This window comes from Triturus cristatus, chromosome 3_2, assembly GCF_964204655.1.
Source record: "Triturus cristatus chromosome 3_2, aTriCri1.1, whole genome shotgun sequence".
NCBI lineage: Eukaryota > Metazoa > Chordata > Amphibia > Caudata > Salamandridae > Triturus > Triturus cristatus.
Window position 1 is genome coordinate 1,132,643,745 of NC_140584.1, and position 19,079 is coordinate 1,132,662,823.

General features: G+C 47.2%; 1 protein-coding gene across 3 annotated transcripts in view; it reads left to right on the forward strand.

The window, feature by feature from the left end:
* MNT (MAX network transcriptional repressor) overlaps positions 1 to 19,079 on the forward strand; it is a 212,317-nt gene that overhangs the window by 174,208 nt on the left and 19,030 nt on the right. For all 3 annotated transcript variants that reach the window (XM_085649942.1, XM_085649943.1, XM_085649944.1), the window contains one exon: positions 16,271 to 16,463. In XM_085649942.1, the coding sequence (XP_085506068.1) occupies positions 16,271 to 16,463 (193 nt within the window). The remainder of the gene's footprint in view (positions 1 to 16,270; positions 16,464 to 19,079) is intronic.

Sequence of the window (19,079 nt, forward strand, 5' to 3'; positions counted from 1 at the left end):
ACTTCTTGAAGATTTACCTCATCTCACATTTTAATAGTTCCCTTCTTTTGCTGTCTGCCTTTTCTTTGGTGTGTAGGCCAGCTCTGTACGATGCTTTTCCGCGCTGCCCGCTGGTTTACATATTGTTGTTGGCACGTGTCTGCGTGCACCTTTTCCGTAGTGTTTTTTTACCACAGGTCTATTCATTGGTTGAGCTCCAACCATTTATGTTGTCTTCTACTTCTTTCGGAGAGTGTATATTTGTTTCGAAGCCCTTGTGGGTCGGTAGGTTCTGTCTTTCTGTGTACAAGAGCCTGTGTGCGTGCAGGTACAGAGACCGTTAAATACCTTGTAGACCACGTGCGATGTCCTAGGCCAAGGGCTTATTTCACATTCAGCACACAAATCCGTCCCGGTTACCAAGGAGACACAAACTTGTGGTTTCCAAGGCAACTGTTTCATTTGGCCCTTTTATACAGATGCGGTCTGTCAGCAAAAGAGCAGCTTCTGCTGGGAGGTGTGCGTGCTGCTGGGCGCACACGTACCACTGAACAGAAGAGTACATATGCACGGTTTTAGATGGGAGCGCTTATTCACAGCGCACTCCGTTACTTTTGAAACACTGTTAGGCACCCTAATTCACATCTATGGACTCTTGCTGGGCAAGCTTGCTAATGTGCAGCCTCATTGGGATGACCTCCTTAATTGATTCTAGTGCTTGCTAGTGTACGTACCGTTAGACGTCGGCACCATCATTCTCTAGTAATTTAGGGCTACCTGTACGTAGTTTTTTGTTGTTACAAATGGCCTGATTCGTAGAATCGGGAAGTTTGTGACTGCAAAAATGCCTTATTGTATGTACAGAACCTTGTTTTGCAATTCAGTAACCTATTACCAAATTGCAAAATCGGTTAGCCATTCTATATTAGGTAGGGGCATGTTAAGGGCGTCCCTTTCAAATAGCAACTGGCAGTGCTATATGTGAATGGTATGCAACCAAACTACGGTCGAAAACATTAATATTTTACTGCCAATTTCAAGTAGGTGTTAACCCAGTCGAAACAGCTGCAAAAACGTTTTTAAGAGCAGGCAGTGTCCCCAGGGACTACTGCCTACTCTCTAAAAACGAAACCGACATGGTGGTCTTTTTTTTCTCAGCAGGCCACCATCCCTTTGTTTTTTTAGCGATTCCCAATGGGTTGCAAATTGCGACCTACTTCATGAATATTAATGAGGTTGGTCAATTGCGACCCTGTTAAAATTTGCTAAATGTGACAAGGACATATTACTACGTAGGTGTTTGCAATTTCCTAAAAGCGATTCGCTATTAGGAATTTGCTAAATTAAACCATAGAAACTAGCATTGCATCTGGAAGCACCTCATGTAACTACTGCTCCTGGAAACACCATGTATAAATACTAAACAATGATTACTAAACTTCATAGGTTTCCTTACCATCCTCTTTTTCCTGGTTTTGTCCAGATAATCTTCACTCACCTTTGAGGACTTCTGTGTCTGTAATATAATTTCACCTTCTTGTTTTTCCTGCATATAGTCACTTGTTTTGCCTTGGTAAAAATGATCATGGTTTATTTTCACAACTCTACAGAGATACTACCACTCATTTCCTTTCAGTCTGACCGCATTACCTTTGACTACTTCAATTACAGTTGGGTCTCTAAACTTTGATGACCATTTTTAGGTCTCGCCTAGTGAAAGCAGCGTATGCGCTGCTCTCGCTATTGCGAGTATCTTTTGGAATCGATTCTGCGGAACACGCATGCACGTGTCTGCATGGACAAAGATGGCTGCTCTTGCCATCTGTTCATAGCAGACAGCATGCGTGTGTCCGTCGGACTGTTGACAGCCCGACGCCATCTTGCGATGCTTTTGTTGTCATAGCAACGAAAAAGCAATATGTCTGAGCTGCGGTGCGGATATGAAGGTGCGCTGATTCGGGAACAGCTTTCATGCTCTGATCGAATCCTCTCCGATCCACACTAGCGCCACTCTTTGCAGGATTCTGGCAGCAAAACCAGCCTCATTCCACGGCCCGCGGCAACAACTAGCCCGTCGCTCAAGGCGCACTCACCGCCGATCGTCGTCCTCCTGCTGGGGGCCAGCTGGTAGCAGTTCTGATCCCAGGTTTGCCTTCACCGTGCTTCAAAGCGGCCAGCAGTCGCCATGGAAACAAATACATTGCACAATTTCCGGGGAGGAACAGCTGCTCTCAATGACAGCTCTAGAGGCCGAATCAGCCTGAACGCAGCAGACTGTTTGCATAAGTAAACATACCCCAGGCAAGGCAACAGAGGGATGACCATGTGTCCCGCCGGAAGCCTTGTTATTGTGGCACTGTGACCCTCTCCCTGTGCCTATCGGACACTAGTGTGCTGAGCTGCACTCACAGCTTTGTAGCCCGTATTTTCCGGTTATGTGTTCTTATTTTCTGTGCGGATCGTCTCTTCATAACCGGCGTACAGAGAGATCAAATCCCGAAAGACAGCGTTAATGTGCTTTAGACAGGATTGCATACAAGAAGGGATGCTCCAATCTTACATCCACCTATATTTAGCAGTCTCTTGCCACGTTTTACTTTGTAGTGCTAGAAACTTAAGAACAGACAGAAAATGAAACGACCCCTCACTTTGAATCGACCTCTGTTGGCAACGAGTGAACAATGCAGATGAGCTCGACCCTCCCTCAAAGTGTTCCCTTTACTCTCCCATCCATACATATTTGGGAAACAACCAGCTCACTTACTCGCCCTTTCACATTTCCGTCCTTCCAACCTTTGACCCATACATTAAGTATCCATCATCCAGCTATTCACAGTTCCAACCAACCATCCATTCTTTCACTTTTTCATCCATCTTTCCATTCACCTATCCTTTCATTCTCGCCACCCATCCTTTCACCCATCTAGTCATCGTATATTTACCTGTCAGTTTCTCCCTTCCATCCATCAATCTCTCCACCCTTCAGTCCTCCCTTCTTTGCTTCCTTTCACAGTTCTTTGTTTTTCATGATTTTCTTCTTCACTTTAACCGTCACCTCTTATCACAAACTCATATATAAGCTTTGGTCTCCAAACCTGTGGAAAACATCGCTTATAAATAACTAATCAAGGATTTAGTGGGACCTCCAATGCAGCTGCTAAAGTGCGTAGTCCTCAACACCACTGGCTACAAATTAGACTGTGCAAATTCACTGCAAAGAACACCACCACCAAACAACTCAAGCCAATGTGTAAGAACTTCTCGGCACACCTAATGGCTGGACTTCTTAATGACAACATTGCAGGTGAACTATAATAACTATTTACGACATCTGTCAGTATGGAATCAAAAGCCTTGGAGATGACAGCTTTGTGTGCTGCTGCTGATCCACACTCTGCTGAGCATGTGCATTAGAAAGGAATGTCACCACCAACGTGTCAGGGACACGTTATGAGTAGTGCTTAATTTGTAAAAGAATAGGTGCTGGGGCTCAAAGTTTTGCTTAGACGTCCACGGCCAGTGCGACTGAAAGTTGGGGGTGACGAATACCAAGGGTTCATAGTCCCAATTCTTCCTCATGCTTAGGGCGACCAGATTCTCAAAACAACAAGCATTTGCAATGCAATAGGTCTCGCGTTTACGCGAGTTTAAGCTATCGGCATTGTAAATGATTGCCTCTTATTTATGTTTTAAAAACGAAAACAAAAATAAAAGGCATTGTTATTTGCTATGTCAATAGCTCAGACTCGCGTAAATGCGAGACCTATTGCATTGCAAATGCTTGTTTTACAGGTGCTAGCTCTTTCATGCAAATAAGGTCCCATACCTGAATTCTACAATCAGTTTTGCTGACACAATGTTCGCTGTTGAAATACTCTTACATCTTCATTTGAGAATTTCTCACCTTTGCGCTGAGTTCTACATCTGGGACACCATTAGGAGTTAGTGCCCACTGTACCCATTCCACCAATGTACGGTTCATTTTCTCAAAAAGACCATTCGCTTGCAGGTGATACAATACCACCCGCTTGTGCGTTACACAACACCTTGTCAAAAACGCGTTCATTTGGCCTGACACAAAATGCACCCCATTGTCAGATACCAATTCTTTGGGGGAATCCTTCTCTGATAAAAAAAAAAATTGTAGAAAAGATGTTGCAACTTTAATATTTGACTCCTGTACAAACTCTTGACACCCACATTTTACTGTAATAGTCAACACCCACAATAGCATATTTTTAACTTTGAGGAAGAACCCCAAATGGCCCAATGAAATCTATGACCAGCTTTGACCTCAGTCCCTGGTTGTTCGACAGGATGAAGTGGCAGTATAACTGTTTTCAAAAACTCACTGACTGTTTGCATTATCTCTGTGTCCATACTGGGCCACCAATACGCCGATCTATTCTTCCTTTTGTCATTGTTTGGCCTAAATGTCCCTCATGCCCAGCGCATAAAATCCTAGTGCGAATGCGTCTAGGTGTCACAAATATGTCCCCTCTCGTCACCATATTACTTTTTTCTAGGGTCAGTTCATCAGCCACCTTTAAATATGACTGTAAACTGGGATGTAGAGATTTATTTTTCAGCCATCCCATTTCCACATATTTCTGAACAAGCTTGAGGTGGAGAAGTGTGGCTCAATGATTGGAGCGGCAGACCCTGATGCAGAGGTCTAGCCCGGGACCAGGGTTCAATTCCCCGCCTCGGTGGGTCTTGGGCTCAAAAAATTCCACGGACCTGATAATTCTCGCCTCGGTGCCATTCCAATCATGGAGTCCCACTCTGCAACTCTGGGCAATAGCTTGCTTAATCTCCACAACTGCCCCCACAACGCTAACGATGCCTGGCCTCCACCTTGGGGGTGCCCAGGAGTGGACGCCTCACAGGGAAAGCCAGGATGGGTTCCACAGCGGTATTCGTACAAGCGCCTTGAGACCCTTGAGGGTGAGTAGTGCGCTATACAAGTATCAATTTACAATTTATTTTATTTATCAGCCTTCAAACACTCAAACCACTCATGTTCCTTGAAACCACTTTCACAACATGCACCAATGGTAACAATGAGACATTCCTCATCATCCTCTTCATTTTGCGATAATGGTACAATGTTCACCTCAAAAGTGCTCTAGGCAAATAGTCTGCTTGCACATTTATGCCACCTGGAATGTGTTGAATGTCAAAATGGTATTGGAGTAACTTAGAACTTAATCTAGCTATCCTTGGTGTCTGATCTTTAATAACATAACCACTCAGAACTTTTAACGCATTCTACTGCGCAAAAATATGCAAATAACTTTCTTTCAATGATAGAAAACACCTTTTCATTTACCTTCAATGATGATGACGCGTATGCAGTTGTCCTTTCACCTTTAGTACTTATTTGAGATAGTCGCCCCTAACTCACTGTTACTGGTGTCCACCATGATCAGACAATCACAGTACGGATCGAAAGGTGCTAACACTTAAGCTGATCAAATTTCTTGTTTCAGTGTCTCAAATTCCATGTTGCAACACTCATTCTATTCAAAAATCTTTTTTTTCTTGAGTAACATCTGTAAATGTTCTGTTCTGTCTGCAAAATCTCTGACAAACGTTGACCAAAACTCACAAACCACTATAAATGAAGAAACCTGTTCCTTGGTTTCTGGAACAGTAGGTTGTATGATGGCATCCACCAACCCAGGGTGTGGTTGTACAAAATATTCCATGTTTGGCTTCGCAAAAACACATTTTTTGATGTTGGCAAATATGCGTGCCCTGGCCAGTCTTCCAAACACTAGATCATGCTCCTGAATGTCTTTTGCTGTTGTCAAAGGTGTGCTCACGTTCCAGGATGATACATTAACACTCAGTAACACTGATTCAATGATCCTTTAGAAAACGGATGTGGCCAAAGCTAACTTGAATGGCATCCTCCTGAACTGAAATGTTCCAATTGGAGTAACCGATGCCGTTAGATATCGTCTTGCTGGATCTAATTCTACATGGTGGTTAGCTGATGCTAAATCAATTTTACTGAAAACTTACTCCCCAAAAATTTGTAAACAGTCTTGTCAATTTGTGGTAGGCGTTGAACACGCCTTATATTTTTCAACCCACACACAATTTTCTTGCGTTGTTTGCAAGTGATGCTTGAACTTATCGCCAAAGTGTCAATGTGAGCCTCAGTAAACTTTTGTGATACCAACATAAGATATTTAATCCTTTTCTTGCCATATACACCTCGACAATGATACTTCTCGCCTTAAACTGCAAGGTACTCTCAAAATAAACAACTACATCGATTTTTGTCTTCTTCGAAAGATACCGGACACCTGTCCGTAGGAAGGTCTTTCTCCCCTCATTTATTAGGAAACTAATCTGTGGTAATGATAGTAATTTTGGCACCTGAATCTACTACCAGATTTAATTATATTCTATCAACAACAACCTCTGCATGTGGATCAATACACCATCTTCTTTGTGTTGTTGCACAACTCGTTCCACTCTTCATCACTTTAATTCTCAGTCAACGCGTTCACTCTTTTTTGTTACTTTGGCAAATCCGTGTGGAAATGATCAATTTAGCCACAGTTTGGACAGGTTACATTCTTCACTGGGCATTGCCGACGTGTGGGTGTATGACTTGGAAACTCACATCGAAAACATACATTCCATGCCAGAGTGTTATTACAGAGTAACACTCTTGTTATTTGTTAATCCCGCCTGTGTTCCCGTTGAGTTGTCAGAAGTGTACCTAAGGAAATGCGTTCCACAGTGCGCGGTGGCTCCCAGAACATAGAGGGTAGGACATCTCCCCTGGAATTGACTTTAAATTAAATCTTGACAACACAAGACTGAAGCAACTGCATGCTGTTTAACAGTCATAGAATTGCTTATTTTTGTTGGGGCTCATCGATAGTGTGTGTGAGTTGTAAGTAGCTTTAGGGGTAGCTGATACCCACTAAAGACGGAGACAAGCAAATTAAAACAAACGACGAAGACCAACACCTGTGGCAGTTGGAGTAGACAACATGTACATGTGGGACTCGCTAGTCACAGAAATTAATGAGTAAATTCTGAAGAACGCACACAGCGGCCAGGTAGACAATACTGTGACTGGCAATTCAGGATGAGCTAGATGCAGAGGAAAAAGCTTGCAGGAAAGCAGAGACCCACAGATTAGCAAGAAAAAAGAAAGGTTGCAGCAAGGTGTTAACGAAAAGAAAATCTATGAATGTGATGCTGCGGATAACACCCGGGAAATAAAACGTAGAGCACAAGCAGGCAAATAAGACCAGACAGAGTCCTGAAGGCAGCAATAAAGAGAAATTAGTAACACCTAGCTGGCACAGGTAACTGGAAGAAAGGAGCAGTGCCCACCCGCGATAGGAACTGCTGTCAGCAAGTTGCTGTCTGAACTTGAGATTTGTTTTCTGCAGGCTTGGGTATTTATCTAACTTGCTTACTGTCGCTAAGCAACGTATCAGGAGCATGGAATTATGCAAGCAATACCTACATTTAGAGAAAGAAAACCCATGCATAACAAAGGCACCTAGGTCAGCTTCACCTGATAAAACTAGGGTTTTGCATGGTGGTTACATGGGCACGCCCCAAGCTTCTATGAATGAACACCCAGCATAGCTTAGTGGCCTGTGTTCTAATTCGCGACCATATTATTGTGATAAGTGCACTAGGAAATGAGCCAAATCTGTCACACTGCAGGTGTCTGTGGCAGGCATTTGTCTTTGATAGTGCAATTGAAGTCAGCCCTGATCATTGACGTACATATTTCAATCTATGCCACTTGCACTCCTACGAGACACTGCTCCATACTGTGAACTGCCATCCGCAAAGATGCTGTAAAAGACTGAACAGTGCCAAGGAGATGTGTATCAGAACCACAAGGCAGTAGGTAGGAACTCAGTGGTCCGGATTTTTATTCAATCTTGTCGTCTCGTCGGCTTCTGGAGACGCAGGGCGCTTGAAAATTCTGCACTGTCCTTCATGTAGGGTTAATTAGATAAGTGTTTTATGAAAATCACAGTTTGGGTCCCCGTGGACCGGGTTATCTGAAATTGTTCTCTGCGAAGTAGGCATTGGCATACCTTTCGCTTTGCAGCTGGTAGGGACGTTGTTGACAGGACCTTGGTAAATCCTGTCATTTACGGATGACAAGGCATGTTTTGTCGGCCTTACGATAACACTATTTCCCAGTGGTATACCTTCTCTGGCAGATGGTTTCAAATCGAGAGAAGATGTTGCGTGATATCTGGCAGTCCATAGCAAATAGGGCTTAAAAGGCCCTTGGTAATCTTGCACTGTGTAACTAGTTGGGCTTGCATGGCCTAGGACTCTGTGACTCTGCAGGCATGCAGTACTATTTTAGAGGATTGTTTCTACAATATGTTCATGGGACCTGAGGATATTCACAACTAATATGGTAGGCCTCCTTCGGTATGGTGCACTCTACAGTTAACTGCAAAATAGACATATTTGCAATTTTGTAACTTCTATAAATCCCCATGCCCATCTCCCTCACAATAATCTGTGCCACTTCATTGGTTCTTAATGCTATTTCCAATTTTGATGGTCTCCCTCAGTCTGCTACATTCCTAGTGTGTCCCAGTCTGCCGCCATCTTATGTTCGCTCCCATGTCTTTCCTTTCTCCAAGTGTACATCTCTGTCCTCTGACCTAGCCAAGTGTACCTCAAGGTCCTGTGACGTACCTGCTGTGTTTGAAGGCCCTTTTATCTACCCCAGTTTACCGGAAGGCTCAGTGATCTGTCTAGGGTGTTAAAGTGCTATGAGCTATCACAGTATGTTGTGGTACTGTGGTTGACAGCGGAATTCCGGGGATCCTATGATCTACCCCTGCACATCCATCGGTGTATGCACAAAGACGTGCTCCCTGTAGTGAATGTGAGGTATCCAGGTGAATCATTGCAGGTGTGGCTTATTGATGTAAGATCACAAATGAGCGGAAGAGAGGCAAACAACCTAGGCATACTCTCCCTACTGAGTCAAGTACACGCTAAAAATGCTACTTTTTTTTTTAAAGAATATGTTGATAAGAACCTACATGAATCCAAAATATTTTGTGGAAGATGCCTCGCTCGCAGCTTATCTTGGCATGCTTCATCATTGCCAGTTCCCCACACCTTAAATACCACCATGGTGTTCTTGACCATTACTGGGAGTTCTTTTATAAGTACATGCTGAATTATTGCAGGGTTCCAGATAATAAAAGTACCTCGTGGAAAAGGGGGGAATAAAATAGAGGATCGATAAAATAAAATATTTGCCTAAGATCAAACAATTTGTTAAACCACAATTAATCCAGGTTTCTACTCCGCCGCTAAATGGGTATCTAGTTGTCTCTTTTTTTTTTTTAACCTCAAATGTTGCTGCTTGGGTAGAGCGAGGGTGGCAAGCAGAAGCCACAATAAAGTAGGCTTGAGGTTCCAACGAGCCCCTGAGCTGGGCGAGCCATGCTTCAGGCTCGAGCCTGGCTCGAGCTTTCAGTGGCTCGCTCACCTCCTATCTTAAAGGTGCAAACGCACCAGCGCTCTTCCCACGCTAGCTCCACTGTGAGTAGGGGAAAGATGCATGAGACTAGATACGTTTTGTGATCAAGTCTGGAAGAGGCATCGGGACTATTCCTTGGGAATCGAATGATCACACTACGCAGCTGCTGCTAGGTCGTCAATATGTGCTGCAGAGACCCCCGTTAGTAGTGTGTATGGGAAACAGATGTGTAAAACGGCGGATATGTTGGTTGCGTTAAATGTCTGGTTTAACTGTACTAAAAACCAATACAACATTAAATACGGATAGTCACTCACACCGTTAGTGTCATTTTAAAGTAGCATCCGTGACTTCCCATTCCAGAGTCTGCGCTCTGATATATCATGCGGCCAAGCCACCCCCGCGCCGTCCTTCAGCGAGCACCAGACGTCACCGATGCATGTAAGGGGCCTCTCTAGCAGTTTCTCTTTCCTTCGGGCCGTAGCAGTGTCTAGCTGCAGACGGGCGTCCTGCTGCCTACCTGGGTTATTCCCAAACGAGTGAGTACAGGAGGGAATGTGCCGAGACACCACCCCGAGGCAGGAATGAAATAGTCATAAAATGTTGTAAATGAGTCCCAAGTAAAGGGACCTCACCAGAAGAGAGGACCCAAGACAGCCGCCTGGGTAATCTCCGAGGCAGAGGGGAGCGCAACCGACTTACTAGCACTCCTAGGGGATAACACCGTGCCAGGAAGCCCTGCAGAGCTCAAACGGATAGAGATCATCCGCTCTGAGACGGGTGCCTGGCAGGGCTTTAAGTGGGCCGGGTCCTGTCGGTGCTCAGCACCGGTAGCTCTAAAAAGCCGGTGCTGAAGCGGGTCCCTATCGAGCTGGTTTGTTTGTGCCCTCTCCCTAAGGGTGAAGAGAAACATCTAAACTATGCAGCTCTGCTTTTGATGCATCTTCAAAGAGACTCGTTCTGGCTCTTTCAGGGTCTCTTCATTTCAGGACTTTTATTTTTTGCGGATTTAAATATGCTCAAGCTCGACTCGCACCACTACACAAAGACGTATTCATTTTTCGAATCACGGGATGTGAAGCCGACGCCCAGGCTCGAACCTGCTTGACGAGCTCTAAAGTCGGCAGCTCTAGGCCACAAGCACCGAAGAATTGTAAGTATTATATACAGCGAAGCCATAGGTCTGCTCATTTATCTTATGCAACAGAAAACCATTGGCAAAGCCAATAGCCCTGGCTTGTTGTAGGTGTAATGTTACTCGTTGTATTATATATCTGGATGTAATAACTGAAGAAGCAAAATACCAGTCTGGGCGGCACACTATGCTAAGCACAGATATTTAGCTTGTGTGTTTTTACCCTTAATTACATGGGCCCCGCCCTTGTGAGGGACCCCCCAGTTTGGTCATCCCCCTTAAAGTCCTGGTGCCAGGGCTCCTTGGCACTCTGAAGGCGAACCTTCACACGGGTCGGCAGCAGGCCGTCCCACCTGTGGAGAGCAGCTCCCTAAACGCAGGCAGGCCTGTGCTCTGGGCCCAGAGGCCGTGCAGCGTGCCGCAGGCCTCGCCCCTGATGTTCAGGGCTCAGGGTGGAGCTCTGGAGGAAGCCGGCCCCGCCCTTGCCTGGCACCACCTCTGTTTGCATTGCCCTGCCCGGCCTGCTGCTGTTCTTTGTACGCTTGGCTGCCTGTCAACGGAGCTGTTGTGAAACCGACCCACTGACACCACGTGGAGGGCCGGGCGCGCAGCCAGGGTTGTAAGATGGATGCCGCGCGGGGCCTGGAGACACGTTGCCATGTTTGGGACTCTGTGACGGCGAACACATTCTTGACTTTAGAAAGTGTAGTGTTCCGGGGCAGATGGGCGAGGCAGGGCCTTCCTGAGCCAATCACAGCAGGGAAGCAAGAAACGCTGTAAATAGTGATTTGTTTACCTATTTAGCTGCTGGGATCTTTTAGAAGTGTCTTCAGCCCCCCGTGGCAATAAACTGAAGAACCAGCGGTGCAAAACACGCTGAACTGCGCCTTCGCCCTTCTTTCACTCTGAAACTCAACTCGTTTCTCTTTTTATAAGTCAATATGCCTCGTGTGTTGCTCTGAGCAACTGCAGCGTCGTGTTACCGGGACACCTTTCCGAGGCTGATACACATAACTTGACTTCCTGACTCTTATGAGAGCGTTTCCCAGAGCCTCGCTAACTTGTGCCCTCTGCTGGCGGTCCGGGCACAGTCATTGAGGTACCTTCGATGCGCCCTGAAGGTTTCACGTTTGGCGCCAGTCATGAGACAATGAATAGAAACCTTCCAAATAACGTCAGCCACTGGTATTCGCTCTGCGCATCACATTCCAGTACATATGTGTGTTGTTTTTTGCCCACTAACCCAAACTAGAGCAAATGAACCTTGGCCCCAACCAAGGAACAATTCAGCCCGACCGCAGACCTCACCCCTCCTGCAGGGAACGGAAACACATCTAAACGTGTTTTCCCTTCGTGGGCCTCCTGATGTAAGTGCAGTTTATGTATGCCATGGAAGCAGCGGCACCGTGTCTGGGTTATACCCGTAGCATGGCAGGCGCCTCACTTAAAGAACAAAAGAGGTGATAGATAAAATGCTTGCATTAATCTCCCCACTGGTGGTTACACTGAGCCCAGACTATTGTGCCTCTTGTTCAGTGCGCCACTGCTGACCCCTTTCGACCCAGACTATTGTGCCTCTTGTTCAGTGCGCCACTGCTGACCCCTTCCCGGCCCAGACTATTGCGCCTCTTGCCCAGTGCGCCACTGCTGACCCCTTTTGACCCAGACTATTGTGCCTCTTGCCCAGTGCGCCACTGCTGACACCTTTCGGGCCCAGACTATTGTGCTCTTGCCCAGTGCGCCACTGCTGACCCCATTCCGGCCCAGACTATTGTGCCTCTAGCTCAGTGCGTCACTGCTGACACCTTTCGACCCAGACTATTGTGCCTTTTGCTCAGTGCGCCACTGCTGACACCTTTCGGGCCCAGACTATTGTGCCTCTTGCCCAGTGCGCCACTGCTGACACCTTTCGGGCCCAGACTATTGTGCCTCTTGCCCAGTGCGCCACTGCTGACACCTTTCGGGCCCAGACTATTGTGCCTCTTGCCCAGTGCGCCACTGCTGACCCCTTTCCGGCTCAGACTATTGTGCCTCTTGCTCAGTGCGCCACTGCTGACACCTTTCGGGCCCAGACTATTGTGCCTCTTGCCCAGTGCGCCACTGCTGACACCTTTCGGGCCCAGACTATTGTGCCTCTTGCCCAGTGCGCCACTGCTGACCCCTTTCCGGCTCAGACTATTGTGCCTCTTGCTCAGTGCGCCACTGCTGACACCTTTCGGGCCCAGACTATTGTGCCTCTTGCCCAGTGCGCCACTGCTGACACCTTTCGACCCAGACTATTGTGCCTCTTGTCCAGTGCGCCACTGCTGACACCTTTCGACCCAGACTATTGTGCTCTTGCCCAGTGCGCCACTGCTGACCCCTTTCCGGCTCAGACTATTGTGCCTCTTGCTCAGTGCGCCACTGCTGACACCTTTCGACCCAGACTATTGTGCCTTTTGCTCAGTGCGCCACTGCTGACCCCTTTCGACCCAGACTATTGTGCCTCTTGCTCAGTGCGCCACTGCTGACCCCTTTCGACCCAGACTATTGTGCCTCTTGCCCAGTGCGCCACTGCTGACACCTTTCGGGCCCAGAATATTGTGCCTCTTGCCCAGTGCGCCACTGCTGACACCTTTCGACCCAGACTATTGTGCCTTTTGCTCAGTGCGCCACTGCTGACACCTTTCGGGCCCAGACTATTGTGCCTCTTGCCCAGTGCGCCACTGCTGACACCTTTTGACCCAGACTATTGTGCCTCTTGCTCAGTGCGCCACTGCTGACACCTTTCGGGCCAAGACTATTGTGCCTTTTGCTCAGTGCGCCACTGCTGACACCTTTCGGGCCCAGACTATTGTGCCTCTTGCCCAGTGCGCCACTGCTGACACCTTTCGACCCAGACTATTGTGCCTTTTGCTCAGTGCGCCACTGCTGACACCTTTCGGGCCCAGACTATTGTGCCTCTTGCCCAGTGCGCCACTGCTGACACCTTTTGACCCAGACTATTGTGCCTCTTGCTCAGTGCGCCACTGCTGACACCTTTCGACCCAGCCTATTGTGCCTCTTGCTCAGTGCGCCACTGCTGACACCTTTCGGGCCCAGACTATTGTGCCTCTTGCCCAGTGCGCCACTGCTGACACCTTTCGACCCAGACTATTGTGCCTCTTGCTCAGTGCGCCACTGCTGACACCTTTCGGGCCCAGACTATTGTGCCTCTTGCCCAGTGCGTCACTGCTGACACCTTTCGACCCAGACTATTGTGCCTCTTGCTCTGTGCACCACTGCAACACATTTCTGGCCCAGACTGTTGTGCCTTTTGCTCAGTGCGCCACTGCTGACACATTTCAATCCCAGACTATTGTGCCTTTTGCTCAGTGCGCCACTGCTGACACATTTCAATCCCAGACTATTGTGCCTCTTGCTAAGTGCGACACTGCGGACATATTTCGGGCCCAGACTATTGTGCCTCTAGCTCAGTTAAAGACACACAATTGATGGACGGAATGCAGAACAAATCAAAACATTCACCCCCAGTCAAGAGATCTGGGTTAAATCCATCATTCTTTTGCTCACCATGCCACCCCAGTTTACACCTGGCCATATGCAAATCAGTCTTTACCCTGTGCCTTATAGGAACAGTCCAGCCCGAACTGCCAAGCCAGGTCCTCCCTGGACCGGAAACAAGCATCCTAGGACTGGTTTCGGTGTTTCACCCCTCTTCAGCCAGGATAGCTTGATTCCAGTGGCAAACAATGGATTTAGTCCCAGATTTTGTACTGGGGTGAATGTATGACATGGTTCTGCATTCTGTCCATCAACTGTTGTTTTTGCATCTAGCTCAGTTAGGCACTACAGAGACATTTCGGGCCAAGACTATTGTGCCCTTTGCTCAATGCTCCAATACAGACACATTAGTCATAGAAGGAGTCCAAAGCAAACTGCAGGGCCACGTCTCCCCTAAACAGGAGCACAACCTCGGGTCTGGGTTTGTTTGAAGAGTAGTGACGCACCTTTCTGCATCCTATGCCCTTCAAAGGTGAGAAAACACAGATGGGGTTATTTCTCAAGGAGGTTATTGGTAATGCACTGAGTGGAATACAGACTTGTTTGGCTGACTCTTTTTGACCCAGCTATAAATGTAAAAAAAAAATATATTAATAAAGGCCTATCACGTTTCGCCCTACTACGCATTGCAGTTTCTGACTTACTATGATGCAAGGGATTTATACACCTCTTTGTATTGCTTCAAGTCCTTTCCAGAGCGTAATTGAAAGTTCTCTCTTTTCCGTGACCTGTAGTCTCTGGCATGTTCAAAGTGTGGCACAGACGCTTACGGAAGCGTTCCTGGATGTGTGCTGATGTGTGATTATGTTGTGTTTGGTTGTAGCCAACCCATACGATCTTTTGGCCTTTCCCAGCATCTCGTAGGCCTCCGTCGCATGATGGGGCCATGCCTGGCTTATGTACACATCTGAGGTGATCGGCCGGCTAAAGGTGGGTACAGCATACACATGCTCTTCCTGGCATACAAGAATGCCACTCACCTTTGTTGGGCATCCCTGGCACGATATGGCCATTTCTGGTGCTATGGTGTCCATCTCTGGAATATTTCTTTGCTTGGTATAATAGGACCATCACAGGTGCGAGGTGGACTTTCCTGGCATGCAGGACATTGACTAACCCTGATGCAATGGTAGGTATTGCTACAATAAAGTGGTCACCACTGGTATCTAGTGGGCACCTCTGACATGAGCGTGCGTGGCCGTATTTGTTCATGTGGGGGCAGTAGTAAATCTGAAGTCTTGAAACAACAAGCTGATGATTGGGTACCAATATAATTTATAATTACTAAAAATGTAAAGTTGACATTCAGGAATAAAAGTGGAAAATAACTATTTTTGTTTAGCAAATTTTTTGTATCGAAAGAGACACAGTAGTGTTTGAGTGAAATGCATGTGTTTTAGGGAAATTGTAAACTGATATTTGAGGAAATTAACTATATTTGAAGCTCATGTTTGAGTGAGAATTCATGCACAGTTGGAGTACGATTTATTATTGTCATTTCTGTAAAGCTCTAGAGTAGAAGGCAGTTACTTTTGGGACTTTTTTATTTATTTTTATTTCATGGCTCATTTGACGGCATTTTATTATGTATATTTACACATTTATATGACATTATTCCCACTTCTGGTTTCTGAGGTGTGAGCCTGCAGGATTTGTGTAACCTAAGGCATTATCGGTTGTCGAAATCTTAGTGTAACCTGAACGGTAACTTGTCTGCCTCAGCCTGTGGAGTCTGCGTAACCTATACATAACTCTTTCAGCTAGATTACAATGCCCTGTGCTGTGCACTGACTGCAATATTCTCTGTCCTTTACAGCTTAGATTTGATTGCAATCCCTTGGCATGGATTGTACTGCCTTGTAGTAATTGCAGTGTCCAATCTCTATTCCAATGCACAGTAATCTTACTCCTGTTATTTTTCACTATGCAGTGACTGCAATACCTTGTACAGTAAACGCAGTGCCAAGTGTAGCCTTGTTGCGTGGCTGCTTGATATGTCTGTGGTGCTGCAGGTCTGTGAAATGTTGTAGGCTGCGTATGTCTTCAGTGGCTGAAGTCCCCATCGCGGTTTCTGATGAGTCTCTCTCTTCTATGCCCCTTAGACCCTGAAACGGAAGGAGAAGGAGTATGAGCATGAGATGGAGCGGCTGGCGCGCGAGAAGATCGCCACGCAACAGCGGCTGGAAGACCTCAAGCATGAGCTGAGCCAGTGGATGGACATCTTGGAAATCGACAGGATCATCCGGCAGACGGTCCAGCCCGAAGATGACCAGGCCTCTACCTCCACCGCTTCAGGTACTCTTTTGTGTGGCACAAGACTGAACTGCCGTCGAGTGTGGCCTTATGCCATCTGTCTGCCATATAGCATAGTCTAACGCCTGCTGTGTGTGTAGAAACTGCAGTCTGGTTACTTGGGCCACCGCAGCTGAGCCCAGGAACGGATTCAGTGCCCAGAGGAAACTTCTGCGCGAGAGTCAGATTCATGTTCGGATTGTCAAGCTCGTGGCCTCCCTGTTGCTGAAGTTGGAACAGTCCATGTAAAGAGAGAAATTGGTACAATTATAAAGGAAAAATGCAGAAAAATAGTGGAGGCTCATGCAAAGGTTCAGTATCTTTATGAATTAAGAACTAGGAATGCACAGAATTTTCGATAATTATGTGAAATTGCAGTAAAACTACACGAAATGCAAATCCGTCATTGCACACTATATTTTAGCGCAAAATGCCTCCTTGTGTCCATTTTAGGTACGAACAGCAGCTGCGTGCGTTCATTTGTTCCTGTGCATTCACGGTACATGTTTACCACAAATACAATGTCTTAAGCGCCCGAATCATGAGAATCGAAGTCTGGGTGTACCTATAGCACATTTAGAGGAAACTGGGTCAAAGTTTTCTTTATTGACTGTATCCTCTATATGTGGAGGTGGGCTGTGGATCAACGGAGTATTGATTATGGGTCGGCAGGATGGCTTGGCACTCCAAATGGGAGAGGAAATTCGGATGAGCCATCGCCCTGCTGCCAAGAGACATTATCAAGCTGAGGTACAACCCATGTGGGTGGGGCAGTACACCCCGGAGGTCCAATCTTCTGATCCTTGGTTGGGACTATACGGAGTATAAAGACTGTAATGAGGTCATACTCGAGCCACTTTAGAGGCTTGGGGATTCTCAAGTAAATGTTCAAGGCTCGGGAGCTTAACTAGTCAATGTATGCATAGGTGCATCCGCTTGTGCGCAGACACGCCTCAAACAGTTTAAATGCCTCTCACCGTCTTGAAAACCAAAAGCTCAAAGATGCCCAGTCATGTGCTTTTGTGTTTTTCCAGTTTGCTGTTGGGGGTGCTTTTTACAGTTGATTTTGAATGGTGGTTGGTTTTCCTATTGATGCATTAAATATGTGGCTAGTGTGCAGTCTCTGCTTCAGATCACATGTATGACCCTACATGCAGACTTGTCCTGGTGGCCTGGGTACTGCTTCATATCGAGAGTGCCGTACCAATAGATGCCTCGTTGCGGCCACTGGTATCAAATTGAATTTGGTTTTAGTTTGAATAGGAGGCCGCGCCCGGGCCTTTCCCCTGGTCGGCTGTTGGTAGGTGTGTGTTCAGTGTCTATCCGTGTGCTCACGTGCTCAGCATGATTCCTCGCCACACTTCGGGGTGCCTCGTTCACGGTGCGTCGGTGGCTCTGCATCTGTCGTCCTGCTAGTTGCAGTTTGAGATTTGTGTACGTTTTGTCGGCAGTGTCAAGAGCCTCGGTGACGCTGCCATTTGTTTTCCCCGGTTTACGAATGGGGCCAAAATACCCCGGTTGTAATTTGCCTAACAAACGTTTACCACATGCCTGTAATTTGCTTTACAGGCGTGCACATGCCTTTCAAAAGTTAACTGTGAACAAACCTTTCCAGCGCCAAGTGCAGTATGAGCAAAACCTTGTGCAAACGGCACGACGGCTTCGGTTCCTGCTGATATAAGCAAGGGTCCTTTCCACTGCCCGCGCATTCAGTGCTAGTGCAGCAGTGGGGTGGGCATAGGACGTCGTTGATTATTGATGGGGACACTAGCCAGGGGTGGTGGATTGTCCACGCAGACCGCTGAAGGCCGCGTAGCATCCGTCGGTGCATAGGACCAGTGCAAGGACGCCCAGAGACCAGTGATGCCAGGTCAAGGTGGGCCTCACACCAACAACGGAAGAAGGAGGGGGGTGCGTGCCCGCAGAGCGCGTCTGCCAGCCTAGCGTCTTCGTACTGCGGACGACGGGTCTCGGCGCTTCACAGAACAAAAGCCTTTGTGTCCGCCTGTCCCGTCACACCCGCCTCTTCCATTGTAGACTCCTGGGAAGCCCTGGGGTGCGCTGTCAGCACCTCCTTCCTCGCTCGCTCCTTAAACATGGCACACCACTGGCGTGCGAGGCACCGCAGCCTCCTTCCAGCATACAGATGAGCCCAGCGGTGGTGCTGGCTCGTCGGCTGCATTAAGTGCGATCGTTCAATCCACAGCAATGCTGGAGTCTGCTGAGATGTGCCGTACCCGTACCTGCGGAGCCTAGCCTCCCTGGCTGCGGTATTCATCTCGCTGTCAAACAGGAGGCTGAGGTCGGAAATACAGAAGAGGGGGTAGGGCCAGAGGATCCCCCATTTACTCTGAAACTGGTTAGAGGGTGGTGCCAGATGATTCCCCCATTCATTCTGAAGCTGCTTTACGGCACTGACTTTCCAAGGCGCTCTCCCTGCTCCAGTCCTCGCTGAAGCATCTGTTGGCTGTCTTGCACGAATCATTTTAGTTGTACACAATTCTTCAGAACATCGGCTGGGTGTGGTATTATCAGGCCGGTGGAATTATGCAGCAGGGGAGCGCTAAATTATGTGGACAGAAAAACCAATCATGCGGCATAATGCAGCACACATTTTTT